The sequence below is a fragment of the Empidonax traillii genome, unplaced genomic scaffold (genome assembly GCF_003031625.1).
Source record: "Empidonax traillii isolate 1590-97213 ecotype Southwest subspecies unplaced genomic scaffold, ASM303162v1 scaffold591:size1139884, whole genome shotgun sequence".
NCBI lineage: Eukaryota > Metazoa > Chordata > Aves > Passeriformes > Tyrannidae > Empidonax > Empidonax traillii.
Window position 1 is genome coordinate 460,255 of NW_020955784.1, and position 19,582 is coordinate 479,836.

General features: G+C 39.3%; 1 protein-coding gene across 3 annotated transcripts in view; it reads left to right on the plus strand.

Annotated features, from left to right (window-relative positions):
• The window catches only part of MLIP (muscular LMNA interacting protein), a 104,878-nt gene that overhangs the window by 43,767 nt on the left and 41,529 nt on the right, over positions 1 to 19,582 (plus strand). For 2 of the 3 annotated variants that reach the window (XM_027898322.1, XM_027898324.1), the window contains exons 3-5: positions 1,937 to 2,305; positions 8,260 to 9,876; positions 15,195 to 15,266. In XM_027898322.1, the coding sequence (XP_027754123.1) occupies positions 1,937 to 2,305; positions 8,260 to 9,876; positions 15,195 to 15,266 (2,058 nt within the window). The remainder of the gene's footprint in view (positions 1 to 1,936; positions 2,306 to 8,259; positions 9,877 to 15,194; positions 15,267 to 19,582) is intronic. The other variant, XM_027898323.1, reaches the window with a different exon arrangement.

A 19,582-nucleotide genomic window follows, 5' to 3' on the forward strand; every position in this document is an offset into this window, starting at 1 on the left:
CACTGAACTGAAGCTCTTTCCCTTGAATGGTTTCTTGGCTTATGCTTGGTTTTAATTACCAAGATGTAGAATTATTGTGCAAGAGAAGGCCAGTGTCTGCTCCATAGCTTGTTTTGCCTTTGGCAGAGTTTATATTGGAAGGAAACCCTTGCCCATCTCAATACTGTCCTCTGTCATTCATGCAAGACTATATTCTTGGCAGACAAGGGGGAATTCCTTCCTGATCTTCAAGGCATCAAGGGTGGTGTGAGAAGGGTGTTGTTACACAGGAACTGATCAAGAGTTGCTCACTGGATCCTGATTTCAGCGAGTGCCAGTGCTGTGGCTTCCAGCAGAGGTGCCAATCCCTCTCATACCTGCACTGTAATGCATCAAAGTCAAAGTGATCTTTTTATCTTAGAAAGCTTGTCCCTGTGATTTCCTGCAATGGTGAAGCCAGCAGCACAACATTCCTTGTTCTCCTTCCTTTAGTCAATCCACAGTGTTTGTTATTCCTTTCCTGCCTCACAACACTTAATGGCCTCTTATTTTATTCCATGCTGCTTGAAAGGCTACTGCAACCTTCAGGTTAATATTAAATCTTAGAGCAATTTTGCCCTTGAGTAAAAGCTCCTTTCCTGGGACATTGCTCGGGCTACAGTCCTGGGTGCTCTTCCATGTAATAAACTTTTCACAGGACTTCAGATCTCTCTGACCTGAACACGCTCCAGGATTTTCAGTGTCCTATCTGTCAAAAAAGGGGTTAGATTTGGGCAAAGGATGGATGTATTTGAAGAGACACTCACTGGAATATTATCCTCAGGATGTTTAACTCATTAGTTACATTTTCAGCCACTCTGTATTGGTTTCTCTGCAAGTAATGCCCTGGGTAAAGCAGAATCAGGTCTTCCTGTCATCCATCTCCCTGTGTTTCTCAGTTAGCAGAGAATACTTTTCTGGCAATTGATGCAATACTGAGGCCTTCACAGCATAGATTAGCCCCTTTTCTAAAATGTCTGGAACCTGAACAATATTTTAAGAAATTAACCAACATCAGATAATCAAAATAACGCTGTCAAACTCATACTAGTGATATCCCTCTTTGTGGTCCAATATTTTTTCAAAGAACTGGGCTTCAGGGACTCGTGGAGCTGCAAGTGAAGTAGGAATTTGTAATTACTGTATTCCTCAAGCAGTATTCAAATGTGAGCCCCATCTGGAGGCTTTCTCTTGCAGTACACAGCATGTCTATTCATTTGCCTTGTTCCTTCTCCAAGGGGAATATAATTTACAATAGTTTCAATACCAAATGATTTGATGATGTACGTGTTGTATGTGCAGTTTGCACTACTCCTTCTCTTATCCAAAGCATGCTTGAGAAGTGACATACTGGATGTGGAAATTGCAGAAAATCCAAAGAACAATTGTGGTCTGTGCCGAGAAGCTTGAACATAACAGTAAAGCTCTCTGACCTCTGAGTCTTTGTCTGCTCCCTTCGGAGAATGCCCTCTCTTAAGGGCCTTTGTTTCTTCATTAATATGTATAGATTTTGTCCCAGATTTGTCTGTCAGACTCCTCTGGAGAGCATTGTCTGCTCCCGTGGATCCCGCAGTTGGGATGCCTTCCCATCGTGTCTGGTGTAGTCTGGTCTGACAGCTCATTCGGCTTGACTGCACCCTCCTTCTCGGTTCCTGGGGCAGCCTGGGCCATTGCTGTGCTCAGAGTCCCCTGTTGCTCTGTGAGTCTCTGGGAAGGCAGCCCCTGCAGCAGGGGCTGGGGGGCTGGAAGCAGGGGGCTCCCTGGGGTGGTGGTTTCTGCTGAGCGCTCAGGCTTCATTTGCCCCCTGCACCTTTGGTAGCACAGAGCCAGCCACCCTAAAACCCTAAATTACTTCACATTTTGGGGAACACAAATAAAATACAGTTAATTTGGATCTTTCCCCTTGTATCTTTTGCAGCCTAACACAGCCTCCCATGAGTTGGCCCTAAAGAGTGGGGCCAGACAAGCCTGTGTGTCCACTGTCCGTGCAGACAACACCAGACCGGCTTTCCAGTCCCTGGGGTGTAATTCAAGCAAAGGAGAAATGCAGGAGAATGACCTTTTTAAGGCTGAGTTTATCCTGATTACGGACTCCGGTGATGAAGATGAAGTAGCTACTGCCTCGAATAATGTTCATCGGCCTTCCAATGGCTATGGTCCCATCAGTGCTCAGCTGCTCACCCCATCCCATGTCTCCTCTGGCACTGGGGCAGGGAAACCTCCTGGCGATGGGCACCTTCCAGGTGCTGCACTTTCCCACAGTACTACTGACCCACAAAAACAACAGGTAACCTGTTCTCTAGACTCTGAGATAACTTTTACTTTCTAAAGCTTTCAGGATGTGGATACTGAGCCAGTTTGTAAAGCTTGGTCAATTTATTCTTTAATTAACATTTTTGTTGGCCATTTCTGTAACACTTGGACTTCAAGGAGTTGACCCAACACCTCTGACTTGCTGCCTCTCCACATGATTCTGGTGTGTGTGTGGAGCAGTAATAAAGATCTATTCTTTCATTTCAGAGCATCTCATCATGACAGGAAGTTAATTAGAAGGTGTTAGATTCCTAGCTAGTCTAAATTGGCTAAGGTCATTGAAATCAATGGAGCCTTGAGATCATCTGAATTATTAGCATTAGACTTCCCAGACCTAGATTTGTTTCCTCAGCACTCACTTCAGCCCTTTCTACAAGAGAAAGAGGCTGTAAAAAATCCTATTGTTCTTATTGTTAGTTAACACTGACTTTGCACAGGTGTAAAGACCTAATGAAGATAAAAGTTCCATTTTATGTTGATATTTATAGATTGCATTTAATGATTTATTAAATTTTAAATTTTCCCTGGGACATTTCAAAAAAGTGTCTTTGAAATGTTGCATTTACAAGATGCATCAATTCAATCTACCATGTGAAAAGTTAATATCTTCCATCTTGGAAAGAGCACTAATAGTATTCAGAGGTGTATACACATTGTAAAATTCCACCTTTAGCAAAATAGCAACATCCTTCTCACATGGAAAAAATTCAGACATTTTCTTTGACCTCGACAGGGCTTCCATGAGTTGAAAATAAAATTCTTCATCAATCCTTTAAAAACAAAGGTTAAGCACGGCTACTTTGTTTGTGCAAATGAATAAGGTTTCCTATCTTGTGTTGTAATGTTTTTGCCACTCATTTTTTTATCAAATTCAGTGTCAATTTTTGATTGAGGAAATTGTGACTAAGAAATCCCCTCTGTTTTGGGTTTCATAGCATTATGAAATATTAATTTCTTCTAAGAAACTCCCAGTGAAATCAGTGAGAATTTTACCTGAGGTAGGTATAAAGGCATACACAGAGGAAGCAGCCTGTAAAAGAGTACTTATCCTAGGGGCATACAATTTTACTTCAGCAGTGTTCAGTTTGCAGATTCTGTCAGGCTTGCTTAAGTGTTTTCTTTAAAAGCTATCACAGAAATTGGGTGGATTTTGGAACACATAGAAAAATTCATATGCTGTATCTTTCTTATGCTTGATGACTTGACAAGTAAACAGGGATTTGGCTGGTTAGGTAAAAAAATATACAGATTTCACAGAACAAGAAATGAAGCCTAACGTTGCTAACTGTTCATCTGAATGTGAAGAGAGGTAGTATGTAATATGGGTAATTGCATATCTCATCATTGTTCTTAAGTCACAAGTCTTCAAGACTGTAAGTACTTCCTCAGTCTTCATTATCTAAGTATCTCTAACCATCTCTGTGGCTCCATAGGAAGAAGATGTTTTTACTAGACTACCTTTCACTGTTGTTTTGATTCTAAGATGTTTCCTTAGGCATCGCTCTTTCTGATTATCATGAAGTATCTCATGAAGTACCATCAGTTCTGAAATGCAGGAAAAATATGAAAAGATTAAATAGGTGCATTGTTTCTCAATTGGTACATTTCCTTTCTTCAGAGGATTCCATATATGGGCTACCTTGTCAGTTGTTGGATTATATGGGCAGTATCATGTCCCGCTTAAGAGATATTACATATAACATTGTGTTAATTTAAAAACATGATTAGACCATGAGTTTCCTGTCAGATGTGAAAAAAGCAAGGACCAGTTTTGGGGACCATTGCATTGCAGAAGGGATCACTCTAACTGAACCAGAGGACTCCTACAGCTTCGTTCATTTCTGACCTCATTTAAATGAAAGAAAAAAAGAAAAACATTGACAAAATTGGAAGCTTCTGTTGTTCTTTGAGACATAAATGTTATGACTGATGTTTGAAACTGCCACACTATATTCAAAGTCTGAAAAATGAATGCATTATTCTGGTCATATTTGGAACTTTTTCGTGATAGTTTACTCTTTATGTATTGTGTTGGGGTTTTCTTGCCTTTTCTTTTTTATGTTAAAGAGTGTCTAGCCATGTAAGAGAGAGTCAGACTGACTTCTGCCCTGAAGATTTTACTCTTTGGGTTGAGCAGGATGTCTGCTCCCCTGAATGCCAGGACACAAGCTAGACTAGGAGAAATTTCTGGACTCGCTGTGGGGGATCAATGACCAGTAGGATTTTTAGCTAGTAAAAGCCACTTGGCATTCCTCTGTCCAGTGAGTGCCATCTGGCTTGGCTTTTCCAGAAAAATAAGTCAGGAGTCCCTACAAACTCTTGCCATCACCAGGACAATGAACCTTCCGTGTTGGGAGAAACTGGACTGTTCTAAATGGCATCTGTCTTATTTGGGTCTTAGTTCACAGTCTGTTTTACTGTGCTGTCTCCAGAGAGTTTGTCAAGTTTTCCACAGTGTCCAGTGCTTCGTTCTGACTTTCTGGTTTTCAGATTGCAGGCTTTGTAGGTAATTTTCTTTTATTGTTACCTATCTATAATCAAATTCTACTGAGATCAAAGCATGGTTGACTCACCCCAGGACCAGGTCTATATCAAAGCCATATCTTCTCTCAGACATGACTTTTGCCTTTGGGGCTCTCAGTTTGCCTCACTCTTTCCCTTTTCCTGTTCGACCAGCACATCTTTCAGGGTCTTGCTGGTATAAGTAACCACTTCTTTTGTGCCCTTCCAAAATAATGTGACCTCACCAGAAAGACAACCAGAAAGCTCAGTTCTGCCATTTCAAATGTGCTGAAGGTCTCCTGGGCAAGGCTCAATACTAATACTATGACCACTTTGATAATTCTGGAATTACTGTCTACAAGGCATCAAGATCCTTTTCAAGTGCCTTGGTCCCTTTGAACTACAGTAACGTTGGCACCTATTTCAACTTTCTTCATATATTTTCGGGAAATGTATATCTGAGGTGTTACTGAGAGGACAAAAAGGTTTGTAGTTGAGTCACAGATCAAAGCAACACAAATCTAGTTTGGTCACCGGCTTCCTCTGCACTAATCCAATCCAATTAGAGGAGAGTTTTGAACCAGTAGAGAAACTGAACAGAAAAACAAAGGGAAAAAAATTCCAGTGATTGAGGGAAGTTATTATATCTCACCAACTGGCACTGGTGAGGCTGCAACTGCAAAACAGTACTCAGCTTGGTGGCCAGCAACCCCCAAATTCAAGAGAGATGTGAGGAAGGGAATGGGGTCCAGCACAAATCTGTAAATGTGTCTGGTGCACATGTGAGCTGAGGCTGAGGGAGCTGTCTTTGTTGACTCCCACCAAGAGGTAGCCAAGGAGGTATTTAGGAACTACCCACAGCTACCTGAAGGGCAGTTACAGAGAAAACAGAACCAAACTCTTCTCCGCAGTGGCAGGTGAGACAGCAGTGGCTGCAAATTGAAGCATGTGAGGTCCCTGATGGACATCAGAAGCAGCTTCCTCGCTGGGAGGTGGTGCAGCATTGACACAGGCTGCCTGGGGGTGCTGTAGCCAACTCCATTAGGGCTTTAGAGGCTTGGTGAGACACGGCCACAGCTGCCCTGACCCACTGGTGCTGGTTAGATAGGAAGCTGGACTAAATGACCTCTAGAAGTCACTTCCAACCCACTTGGATTTATGATTCCGTGGTCCTGTAAATAAGAGGTGAATCCTTTATAGATGTGGTTGATACTGTGTTAGAATAGAAAATTTTTTTTCTGAAGATTTGATTAATCACTCAATTAGCTCAGCATGTAAATGTTCAGTGTTGTTTAAACTGAAAGACTACTGCAAAATGTCTTTATTACACTTGCAGGAGCATATTTATCATCTGCTACCATGAACATTTTCCTAGCTGCTTATAAATCTTTCTTATTAAGTTTTAACTATTTGGAAGTCATTGTACATCCTCCTCTTTTATTATGAAGTTTCATATTTGTTGCCCATTTTCTTTTAGTCTGTTGTCTTTGTAGGGGAAATTTACCTATTCTATTTTGAAATACAGAGATTTTATACCTAAATTCTGTTTTGATAGTTGATCAACTTCCAGAAATCATTATTAAATTCAGGAGGCTGTTCCATATTATCAGATTTATTACCACACTGCTTTTTAACTTGTTAAATAATTTTATGTTTCATGACATATTTAGTAATAATCTTTCATAATGCTTAAGGATTAGTAAATTATCCTCAATTTTCAGTATTTTTGCTTCTTCTTAGTTAGCAGATTTTTCAGCAAGAATCATAATTTCTTAATCTAGTGGAATATATGGTGCAATGACGTAAGAGGTATAAATGTTTATATTCTAACATTCACTCTGTATACATCCCTTGACTTTCCTTTAAATGGGACACCTTAGCATGTGTATAAAACAAGGGGAAGTCAGTGGGATTGTAAAGGCATTCTGATGTTTTGTGTTTATTCCTATAAATCAAAGCATTGACTTGGCGTTTCTGAAGTTACCTTATACAGAAAGTGTCCTTGGTTTACAAGGCTTGCTATTTATATGGTCTCATTTAGCAGAAGGAGCTCACTCATTTTAGGTTATAAGCACTAATGAGGTTTTGAAGTGGTGTTTACACATATTTAGTGGTTTAGGTGTACTTTAGCCCTTGGAAGCCTCTAAGTCTTGGTTGTTGTTGTTTTTTGTTTGTTTGTTTGTTTGCTTTTTATTGTTGCAGCTTCTTCTGGTATGTGCTCTCACTTGAAAATTGTTTAATTAGTTCTTATTTTTCTTCTTGTGATAAATCAGTACTATATTACATAATAACAATAATAGTAATTCCTCTCTATTATGGGTGAGACATTTATATTAAAAAATATAATTCATGGCTGAGCCACAGCCATGGGCAAATCTTGTGTGGAAACTGAACAATATAATTGTCTTCTGGAGAGCTGCATAATCTTCTTAGGGTATCAAACAGTAGTTAAATAGGTGTTCTTATATTTATATCAAGTTTGATGAAATTAGAGCCCATTTCCCTACTTTCAAATTGCTCTGTCAAATGTTAGGTGACAGTTTGTAGCCTTTTGGTTTTACAGTTGACTTAACTCACTATTTCATACTGATATGTTTTATTCATATTTTGTATACATCAGTTTTTAATTTCAGCATTATACTAACTTGGAAGATTTTAAGAGAGTTTCGTTCTTTAGAAGCATGAAACTGTATAAAGTGTTGATAATATACCTGTATGCTCTAATTAGTTTTGACAAATCCTAATTAGAATAGACTCAAGAAAAAAGGCACATGAAAGAGCTTGTTACTGCTTTATTAGTGTATTGAAAGACTGTGGAGAAGGGGATAAGGACTATTACATGGCTGCAAACTGTCGAATGCACTGCTCTGTGAATGACAGGAAAAGTGAAAACCAAACTGAATGTCTGATTTAAGTAGTTTGGAACAAATTTCTCATTCTGATATCAGAGTGCTGCAGAAGGGGTTGTTTACTGAATTAGAAAATAAGCAATTTACTTGAATGCCATTTTCAGAAAGGGTGCTTTCCACTGAACTGGTGAAGTGAGATGGGACACTATTGCAATTTTCTCACTTTCTGTTGTGTTTATACAGTGGAATAGCATCACATGATTCTGGAAACTCATGGCACAGCTGTACTGGGTTTTTCCTTAAATGAAAAATACTGTAGCCTTGAACCTTGTTTATGTCAACAAAACTGAGGTCTCATAAAACCTAAGTAGCACATAGTTTGTCTGCCTCGGTCTCCTCCCCTAGAGAGCCTTATCCATCAGGCTATATGTCCAAATTTAAGATAGCCCTGTGCTGTAATCCACACAGCAGTACTAATGGAAAGCCTATATGCATGACCACAGGACTGAAATGTGGGTATTTAACAGTTACACAGGTTCCACCTATATTAACATTTCTGTTTTTCTTTTTTCTCCAGTTAATTTCTACTCTTTCCACTTCTGATCATCTTTCCTCTAAACCACCTGCTGTCCACTTAATTTCTCCAATTAATCAGAAAGTAGCGTGTGGTGCCATGGTTAACATGACTCAAGCCTCTTCGCTGGAAAATTCCTGTAAAAACTGGCAGTCAGCAACTGGGTTTTCTAAGCAAGACTCATCTCTCTACTTTCAATCTGCTTCCCATAGTTCACATCCCTCCATGTCTAAAATATCCTCTTCTGCATCAAAGAGTTGGTACTCTACTCCTCAGTTGTCTGATAACCTAGAAACACCAAGTCTCTATACTCCTGGCTGTGTTTGCAAAATGGGAGACTTCACCACATCCTCTGTTCCAACAAAGAGCCCAAGCTTTTCCCCCAGTCCTCCATGTTCAACTGAAATTCAAGGATCCTCAGCTCAGCCTTCATCCCCCAGTTCTTCCAAAAGATTAAATGCTTTGTCTCCTCTCCCTGTACATATAATAACACATTCATTATCTCCTACTCCTAAACCTTTGTCTCCACCCTCTCTTTATGGCTCCTCTTCAACCATATGTAGTATAAATGAGCCTTGCACACAAATGTCATCTAGAGGAAATTTAGAAAAGTCAGGAATCAAATCCCCTCTGCCAACCAGATTGACTCTCTTAACTGCTATTTTGAGATCAGGCTCCTCTCAGCGGAGACCACTTTCTCCTGCTTCCTGTCCCACATTTTCTCGTAGCTCCCTTGGTTCCTCAACACTTGCAATAGATCAAAAGTCCAAAACAACTCCCCCAACCCCCAAGAAATCTGTTTCAAGCCCTCCTATACAGCCAGATTCTCCCAGCAGAGAGGATTACTGGCTTTCAGGATGGGCTCAGCATCTGCCTTTTCCCTCCAAGCCTCATCCCACCCCTCGAGCGAGGTCCCTTTCTCCTAAAAAGCACCTTCCAGTTCAAACACTTTCTCCAGACTCCCAAAGTTCTCAGTCATCCCTCATCTCCTATCATAGAAGATCAGTTGCCTCTCCAGATCTGCAGTCTACATTGCCTCCTCCTTGTACCCCAGCTCCCTTTTCCTTAGCTCCTTCTCCAGAAGGGCTGCGATCTGCTGCCTCCAGATCCCGGGCACCTCAGAAGTCTCAGAGAGTACACACTTACTCACCCATCTTTACCTGCCGTTCATATCCTTTGCTTTCTTCCACCAATCTTAGTGGTGTATTCTCCCCCACCCTAGAAAAACACTCATCTCCTACCTCAGGTCTTTCACACTCATCTTCTAGATCTAAGTCAGATTCATCCCAAATGTCTGTTCAGGATATGAGTGTCTCCTCTCCTACCCCTTCAAGTGTCTCAAAGAGGTGGTCTCTCCCACAGCCTCACTCTACCCCACCAGTTCCACAAAGTGGTAATATTAATTCCCACCCACAGCAGTTTAATTCTTCATTGGTGCACGCAAGTTATAGGTCTAATTCCTCCTCTCCAAGATCTGAACAATCTGCCACCTCACCGGTGCTAAACTGCAGATCTCCCATCTCAGACAAGTCGCCAGGTATACTGCCGTCAAGATCCAGAGAGCTGACTTCACCACAGCCTTTTTCCCTGCCTCCTGACCATGAAAACACCAAACCCAAGGTACTCTTGGTGCATGCTTATTTTCTATTAGTTCTTTGTCCCTGAAGGAAAAATCACATCCGTGTTGCAGAATGCTAGTAAAATAAATGGGCTGTGGAAAATGTAGAAAAGGAACAGGTTTTTTATTGATGGTGAGGACAGTGAAGATTGAATCCTACCATATCAAATTGCTAGCAGTGTGTTCTGTATTGTGGAGAAGATGCTGAAGAAATCCTTTATCATCTTTATTCATGAGTGGGAGGAGATACTACTAAAGATGGACTTGTGTCCAGTGGGTCTGGTATACATTTGGCACACTTATTTTTGTAGCTCACTTAAAACCCTGGTGTGTCAAAAATAAACTATGAAACGTTCTATTCACCCCATGCTAATGACAACCCACATGTGTTCCCACTGAAATTACTGTAAGTATGTTATCTTAGGTTCAAAGTTGAACTAGAAGCAGCTTCATCTAATTGATGTGAACTGGCTGTTCCTGTGATAACTAGTTCACAAGCACCTCATCCCATCTGTCCTCCTCACTTCCCAGGATGCTTTACTCACCCCAGCTGCCCTGTGACCAGCTCAGACGTACAACGGAGCTCAGCCTGAGCAGAGACTTTGGGCTTAAGAGCCAGCAAGGGAAGACAGTTTCCTGCTTCTTTCCTTTCTTCTGTACTCCTCTGATCCTTGTTAATTCTCTGATCTCCTTGTGCTAGACAGAGGATGAGGGGGAAAGAAAAGCCAAGCTTCCTAAAACATGAGTTACTGCAAATACAAAAGTCTCACAAACGGCTCCTGCTGTTTGTCCTCCACCCAAAGGCAGAAGAGCCACCACAGAGTGAGAATAAGCAATGATGGCAGTTGCTGCAGGAGGGCTTGGGAACCAGTCGCACTTTAAATCTAAAGGTATATCTTGAGAAGGGGAAGGAAAGGAAAGTTGATCCAAAAACATGCAGCAGGTATGTGAAAACAAGAGAAACTGCTATATAGAGAGGAAGAGCTAGTTGCAGAAGGCATCAGAGTTGCAGAAGGCTTTCTGACCTCTTTTATCTTATCTTTGTACTCTGTGCTTCCCTTGTGCCTCCTGTAACTCATATTTGAGCTTGCACATCATAGAAAGTCTATCATAGTTTATTGATTTATTTGCTCACAGCACAAAATTATAGCCTGGTCTGCCAGATCAAGTTGTGTCAGATGTGTTCTTGACAGCTTGGCTATGGCAGGGGTGATTTGAACTGCTTGGAAAACGTTAATTGGAAATGAGACGTTAAAATCAGCACAAAGTAGCAATTGTCGTGACTGCTTCTTTTAAAAACCGAGCAACCCCAAATGACACATTGTGCCAAGCACAGCTGTACAGTGTCGCTACACCCTGTCAGTATTACTTAGCAAAACAAAAAGAGATACGAAATTGTAGAAATTCCAAGACATAAAGCCCTTGAGACAAAACTGGAAGGCATGACTGAGCCTGCAGATTGCAAAACAGTTGCTCTTCCTGCTAGTTGGTGCAATGAGCACTATGAGATTCTCTGGCAGTAAGGAAATTCTCTGCTAATGATACAGAGCTATTGCCTGCGTTTATATTTGCAGAGGTTATTATTACCCTTTCTGACTTCCCTGTTGTCCCTTTTGCTGCTAATTCTGCTTTATCACGCAATATGGTGGCAGATTTGAAACTGTCTCACCACGCTATGGAAACTGGGAAAGTGTCAGCATAACAGACTTGGATCACCAGTTGGTGTAATTTTTAATCACGTAGACAAAACTGGCTCTGCTGGAGATGTGGAAGACATGAAATCTCTGAATTAAATGCAGCTGAGTAGTCAGTGCAGGAAAGATCTCTTGTGGCTTTAAAATGTGAGTCGGAGAGTTCATCTACAGTTAATGATATGTGCATTCAACACCCCCCTTTCCTCCTGCTCTCACTTATTTCCATCCGTAGTTTATGGCATAACTCAATGAATTTTGCTGGTATGTTGATGGTAGAAGTCTTTCTGATAATACTCTGGCCTCAAATCTCAGTATATTTCCAGAGAAAAAAGGAAAATTTTGAGGAGAGACAACTTTAACATCCTAAGTAGCATTTAGGTCTCTTTAGTACTAATCAGCTCAGCTTTAGAATTAGACAAAAAGCAGGTTGCTCCATGTGATGACTGTTAATGCATGACAAAATTTTTGCATGTATGAATGTGCTAAGTGAACATTAAGAGAAAAACAGCTTCTAGAAGCGCTTGACTTTGACATGCGTAATCTTTCAACCCTAATGTTTCTTCAGCAGTCGTTGAAGCAGTGTTAAGACATGTATTAAAACAGCACTTAAACCAGAATTCTGACATTAGGTGTACTTTTCAATATTCACATTAAACTGTTTCATTAGCATGACATCAAAGCAATTATGCAAAAAGGATTCTTTATTGGAGAGCTTTTTTATATCTATGCCTATGCATGCAGCAATTAATGTGAATCAAAGGATAACCTATGAATTTGTTTAACTGTTTGTATTTGTATATATGAACATATGCTTTCCCATGGTTTATATTTGCTAATGATTTTAAAATACGAATGTTACACTTTGATAATGTCCTCATGGACCTAATATAGCAAAATGGATGGTAAGATGGAGTAGGGACAGATAAATTTCTGATTCACGGGGAACAGGTTAGAATAACAATCTCTGGTGGATATTTGAAAACTCTTTGCAATGGTTTCATGGGGCATCATTCTTTGATTATTCTTTTATTTTTTCCTATTTGAATGCAGCACAGGAATGCATGTAGATCTACCTAAAACAGCTGGAGAACGAACTAACTTGAGTAACAGGGAGCTCAGCACAGCTGCAAAACCTACAACAAAGCAGGAAAGGTTACTCTCAACATTATGCTACCATGGTTAGTCACTGATTGTAAACCCTGTAGGCATGTGTCCAGCACACTTTGCAATGCCCTGTGGGTGTCTTAGGTGGACATCTGAACAAAAAAGTAGGACGTTTTCCCCCAACCTCCCCAGGGTGATATTTGCCCAAGTTCTGATATTGGAGTTGGTTTGGTTTTGACTGGACCATGGTGCAGGCCAGCAGACCTAACTGTTGATGGCTGTTTAAAATTACTGCTAGATTCCTGTGGAGCAGATTATTAAATGTATTTAGGCATTGAAAAATAGTTTTAGGTAGTGTGAAATAATGTGTAAAGGAACATATTCATATAGATCAGAAACTGAATTAAAGACTTTTCAATCATCTCAGACATTGTGGAAATGGCCCAATCCAGGTTCTACAGAAGTAACTGGAAGTGATAAAGCACATGAAAGCAATATAGAAACTTTAACATTTTAACAGTCTGATATGTCGTTTGTTCATACAACAGTACAAATAACTTCAAAATGATCATAGTGCTCTTATCATATAGGTTGCCCATCTCATCAGATGTAAAAGCCTATGGGCTGGTGAAGACATTGCATTTCATTTACATGTTCAATTACACAATTTGCTTTGTTGAATTTCTATTATAATCAAACAGGGATACATTTTATAAATATGCCTATTTTAATATTCGGAATTTTGGTCTTCCATCTTACTTTAATGAGCAGTATTTTTTGTCTTATCTGTATGTAGATTTTGTATATACACAAATATCTGTGTGTGTGTTTATGCACTCATATGCAGTGTTGCCATCTAAATGTTCAAAGGGCAGCATTAAACTCATGCAGCTTTTGACATTTGAAAGTTAGATATCCAAGCACAACTTGGGCAATTCTATTACACCTAGTGGAGAGAATATTTACAGGATGATTTTATTTTACCTTTCTAGTTGCATATTTTGGGATGAGATTAATCCTGTAGAAATGCCTGTAATTATAAAAGGCATTAGTTTTGATTGAGGCACCTAAATGGTAGACATCCAAGTTAGAATCACTACATCTCATATAAACTACTATCTTGTCCTTCAACGCCCCTCCCACAAAAGAATAGAAAAAACCTTAATTTTCAGCATTTGCATTCTTCTCCTTTGTCAACATGTTCATTCAATATGAATGTTGTGATTATTGACTTCTTAAATGACTGTCATTCTCCAGCTTCTGAGTGAAGTCAAAAGCAAATATATTATGTATGGAAAGAATTAAAAGATTTTGTCCTACCATAATTCAAGACGATGTAAGAATGATGTAAGTTTCTTATCTGAGATAAAATTTTGCCCCGTCTGCTGTCATTGAGACTTTTACTAGTTATGAAGAAAAGAAAAAATTAACAAAAGAATGCCCCAAAATGCAACATGCTGATCCAGATTGTTATCTCATAATCACCAGTATTTACTATTGCAAGTGATGGTACATTAACAAATAACTTTATTTCTGGCCTGACTATCAGAGAAATAAATAATTACTAACTTGAAAGTATATTCTTGTGTGAATTTGTGATTTTTTATTAGATTGTTAGCTAAAGGGAACAATGTAGCAAATCCCTGTTTTTTTTTAAAATAAATTACAGCAGTCATGTGATTAGGAATCCTATCTCATACAAGTATAGAAGAATCTCATCAATCTTTAAAAAACACTACTGAATTCAACCTCTATAATTAAAATGTAAAAAAAAAGGTTTCTAAAGAGGTTAAAATAACTGGGAAAGCTAATGTACTCTAAAATAGAAATTGTTGAAAAGAATAATTTTTAAGGCTGATCTTAGAATTTTGGTACCCAAACCTATACATTTCGTATGGTTTAGATTGTCAGTTCTGTAAGCTTTGGTAGAGTGTCTAAGATTCTATACTTAATTTGAATCATTTATTTGGGTAGTAGAGTTACTTATTGAGGAGATGAAAAGCTGCATAAAGATTTAAATGATCTATCCACTCACAAAAATAATTCAGCATTTAAGGATCCCAATCAATCTCATTAAAGCCAATTACAGAAATCCCTCTAACCTAGTGGTCCGGGATCACAGCACTCAGCAACAGTTGTTGAGGTGGATGTGCTGGCAGAATTATCTGTGCATTTTCATATTGAATCATAAAAAAAACTTTGAAAAAACCTCACAGCTCCTGATATTCATTTAAGGATAGTAATTAGCAGGAAGTGGTTAAACTTCCTTTGGAAGCTATAAGCTATCCTACTTCCTTCCTCAGAGCAAAATATGTACTTTACAGGCTTTTAAAATCTTAACAAAACCATTAGATTTTCTTTAAGAAATAGCTTTCCTAGGAAATATGTAAGCACTGTTTTGTTGCAATGTGTTTGCAAGACAATTGGAATTGTCTTTCATTCTGTCATACCTTTCCTCTCTTTCTCTCTTACTCTTCTATCCTGTTTTACTTCTCTTCCTGCTTTCTGGTTTACCCTTTTAGCAGTACAAGATCAAGACAAGCTACAAGGCATTTGCAGCAATCCCTACAAACACATTGCTTATGGAACAGAAGGTTAGTGTTTGCTCAAAGACATGGGCATTGCATTGTGTATTTGAGACCATTCAACTTTATGTACACATTCTGACATTTCTTTTGGGGGATACCACAGAATGTAAATTCTGGGAACTAACTGCTCAGGGTTATTGTTCCAGACATTGCTCAGGGTCAGCCACTTTCCACTGAAGATCAAAGACTTCGCTAATCTGAATTTCTGTAAATCAATTTACAGTAAAAGGGGGAAAAAAGCAGTATCCTAAAAGAACTGCCTTCTATGGCAACATCTCAAAGTCTGTTTTGTTATTGGAAAGTAACTGGAGCATTGCTGTTCTGGGGCCTGACAATGAGTAGATCTTGATCAGTTAATGATTATTCAACATCTTTGCTCATACCAGTAAATTTAACATTCCAAGATATGCAATTTTGACCAGCTGCATTGTTAAACTTTGATAACTGTCCTGGCCATTGTTCTGACCTCTCCCTCAACACTTTAACAGCTAGCATAGGCCAGAGTATGTAGTTTGAGATAACAGTCCTTTTCTGTAGGATAGGCAAGTAGATCCAAAGAACAGATTTTAGTGCATTGATTAAAAAAAGAGATATTTAAGACTGCAGGATTTTAAATGCATGAGTGATGCTTATTAACATTAAAATAATTGTTATATGGAGAAGTTTTCCAAATGGCTTGCCTTTTTTTTTTTTTTTTTTTTTTTTTAGCAAGGAGGGAAGGCATGCGATATCTTCAAGCATAGGTATTGCTGAGCTGAATGCATGATTAGCAATACAATATTTTTAGACTACATTTTTTAGCCTAAGGTGCTAAAACAGTGCTTTGCGGTTTGATTTAAGTAGAAATGCATATTGTCAGAAGTCAGCTTTTTCCACTGTGTGAGTAAGTATAATCCTTTATTTAAGTGGTCATGAGAAATAAGATTAGTCAGAATTGTGATGTGGGTGATAGTGACAATTCATCTGCAGTATTAATTAGATCCCATGACAGAAAACTGCCATTGGTGTACCATGTAAAGTACAATGATTTTTGTGCCTCTAAATTGTCTCCTTGTGTCTAATTTTGTTTTTCAAGTCAGTTATTTTCTTTTATGTTTGTGTAAATGCTTTAATTTCATTCAGCATTTTCCAACCTCTTCCTATGAAACCCTTAGGCTATCATCATCTAAATGGCTTTTCTAGAACATGTTCTTCTTATCCTCCAGTGTTCTTACTCAGTTGTGCTAATTAGTAGAGAAGAAAAGGCTGATTAACTATATATATGTATACTTTGACTAACCCAGAAGTGGCTTAATCTCATCAAATCTCCTAACTGGCATACTTCCCAGCTGTTTGAATTAGCATGAACCTGATGTTCCTTACATCACCTGTGCTCTGCTCAGAAAAAGCCCTGCACAAGATATCTCTTGGAAGATTGGGCTGTAACTTCCTTCACAGCCAGAAGACCAAAACTTGTTTTTTAAGGGACTGGTGGTCCAGGGGAAAATACACTGCACTGTCACTGCAGAGACCCGAGTTCGATTCCCGGTCGGGGCCCCTCCCCGGGCAGATGGAGCTCTTTAGCCCTGTAAGGCAATCCATCTACGTCCTGAGGACCTCGCTGCCACTGTCCAAGCGTGCTTGGCCCCGGCAGATGAACCTCAGGATTAAAGGGTGGGCTCAGTTCCGCGCACACTGTGTCTCACCTAAAAAATCCAGTGCGCAGGCTGGAAGGTGGAAAGACCTTCCCCGGTTCTTCGTTCGCGAAGAGACTGGCCATTATCATTATCCTCAGCATGGTCAGGCTCTGTCAGGGATCAGTAAGAGTGGGTTGCCCCAGAGGGAAGGTGAGTCAGAAGCTGGGGCAGCAGCAAGGTTAGCAAGACAGTGTCCTCACCAACAAGGGCACAGCTCCACAGTGCCTGAGCAAGAACAGAGATGCTGATATCGAGTTGATGTTAACCAGGGTCAGTCAGCAGTACCATTGTAGCCACACAAATTCATAGTGATGAGGCAGGTCATAGACTGTGGTAAAGAGCTCACCAGCCTAGCAGATTATAGACCCACTGGCCAGATGAGGAAGCCAAACAAGTTTAATATAGGCATAAGGCAAAAAATTAACAGAAAGAATTAATTAACCATTAGAAAAAAATTCCGGAGACTGAAATAGACTCTTTTTCAGAGAAACTGAAAAATCAAGACAGGACACTTTATTGGCCCTTCATTCCAGATAGTCCTGTGGTTTAAAAAAGAGGACAGACTATGTGAACAGTGTTGCTTCTTCTAGTCTCATTAATGTTGAGACAGTGATTCACTCCTCTACTGACACTCACTCTTATGTAGCTTCTACAATTATATAGATGTGATCACAGCCTAATTCAAAATTCCATTCCTAATCAGGTATTATTTAAAAAGTAATGGGTCTATTATTTAGAGATTGTATTTATCAAAAATTTATTACAATATCACTCAGTCCAAATAGATAGGGATGAAGAGTTTATTTCAAGGAGTTAAGGAAAAATTTTTATCTTTAAATATCTCATGGTAGAAAGAAAGGCAATAATTTAGGCAGTTGTAGAGCGATAAAGGTGCTAGTTCATCTGTAAAAATAACCAAATATGCCAATATAGGAGCAGCCTATGAGCTCCCTCTTTCTTTCAAGGGCCTTGAAAGTAGAGGGTCTCTCAAAATAGATCTTACTTCATCCTCGGCATTATATAAAGTTTGAGATGGAACTGGAAAACTGTCGGAGGCCTTGGATTTACAAAACAAAAAATCTTCTCTTAACAATTCTGTGGTCTTTGGTCTACAGCAAGGTATATGCAGGGCAATTTGGGTTTGCTGCATTTGATCAGCTACACATCCCCTCTATATGCTGATTGGGGTGAACTTCCCTTATCCCATTTTGATGGGAAAGAAACCTGGGCGTACAGACTGTGAGGAAAGAGGTGCTCCAGATATTCTGCTCAGACTTCCCACAGTCTGGACCAGGAATGAAGTATGGCACACGTCACATCCCAGGATGATGGGACGTGCCATGAAGCACACCTGCTTCACAGTTGAGGTTTATCTCACACTTACCAAGTCTTCTGAAAAACACTACGTATAACTGGCTATGAATGTAAGAGGTGTGAATGTTGACTTTTCTGGCTTGTATTTATTAAGCAGTTCCAAGTAGAGAACAATAATTTCAATTCTAAATAAATGTAGAAGAAGTATCTTCCGTCTTAAAGAATAAATATTTTAGGTGTTTGATCGTGTCTCTTTATGGCTGTTCCTCATGTCTTCTCTTGCTGCAATGCAAACTAGTTAACAGAGTCTAAACCAGTCTTTCCATATTCTTCTACACTTCTAGGAAAACTCCAAAGACTTAGTAATTGCATCCTATCACCTACAAAGCAGACTGCAAGCAGTGTAGGATATTCTTCTTGTGGAAGAAAAAAAAAAAAAGGCATTTTCCTCCTCATGTAGAAGGAAAAGGAGGGTGTGGAGGGTTTTTTTGTTTTGTTTTTAATAAAGACATGCAACTTCCACATAGAAGACACAGCTCTAAGTTTGTGCCTTGAGGAAACACTTATTGTATTGTCAAAAATGCATTGCTATAGGAATTGATCATGGAAATGCAGATTCAAGTCACTCCTTGAAATCATACTGCAGGAACCTGGAAGCAGACTTTTCTCTAGGTGATTGACCTAACTGCTGGAAAATTGGTATTATCGAACATGTCAGCATGTTTCTGGACCTGGAAAACATTTCTGACAAGCCTTTGTTAAGAATATTTTGATAAAAATAGATTTTAATTTTCCTGAAATACTTCTGGTGTGCACTTACTAGGTGCATTTCTTGCACCCAGGTTGTGTTCACATCAAAATTCTCCTCAAGGCTACAGAAAAATACCTCGCGGTAAGAAAGAAAGCCAATAATTTGTGCATTTTTAGGACTAAGGAAAAGACTTAGTTCATCTGTAATAATAACCAAATGTGCCAAGGTAGGAGCAGCCTATGAGCTCCCTCTTTCCTTCATGAGCCTTGCAGCTTTCAGTATTAATTATTTTATAAGAGGAAAAATAGTCAAGTCTATTCAGTATCACTTCCCAGGATCTTCAAGAAGTAAGTTAAAGGAATTAATGCTTTGTGAAGTTCCATTATACAACGGGATTTTTTTTTTTTTTTTTGGCATGTGCTGAGAGGTCAGGAAAAGACAGTGATGGGGAAAATATGCTCAGTCCAGGGTTTTCACGATACAGTAAGAAGAAAGCTGTGTTAGATCCAGGTCACAGTATTCACTTTTTCTTCTACTATTGATGTGGTCCACGGGTGGATGAAATAATGTTCTGTATTTCC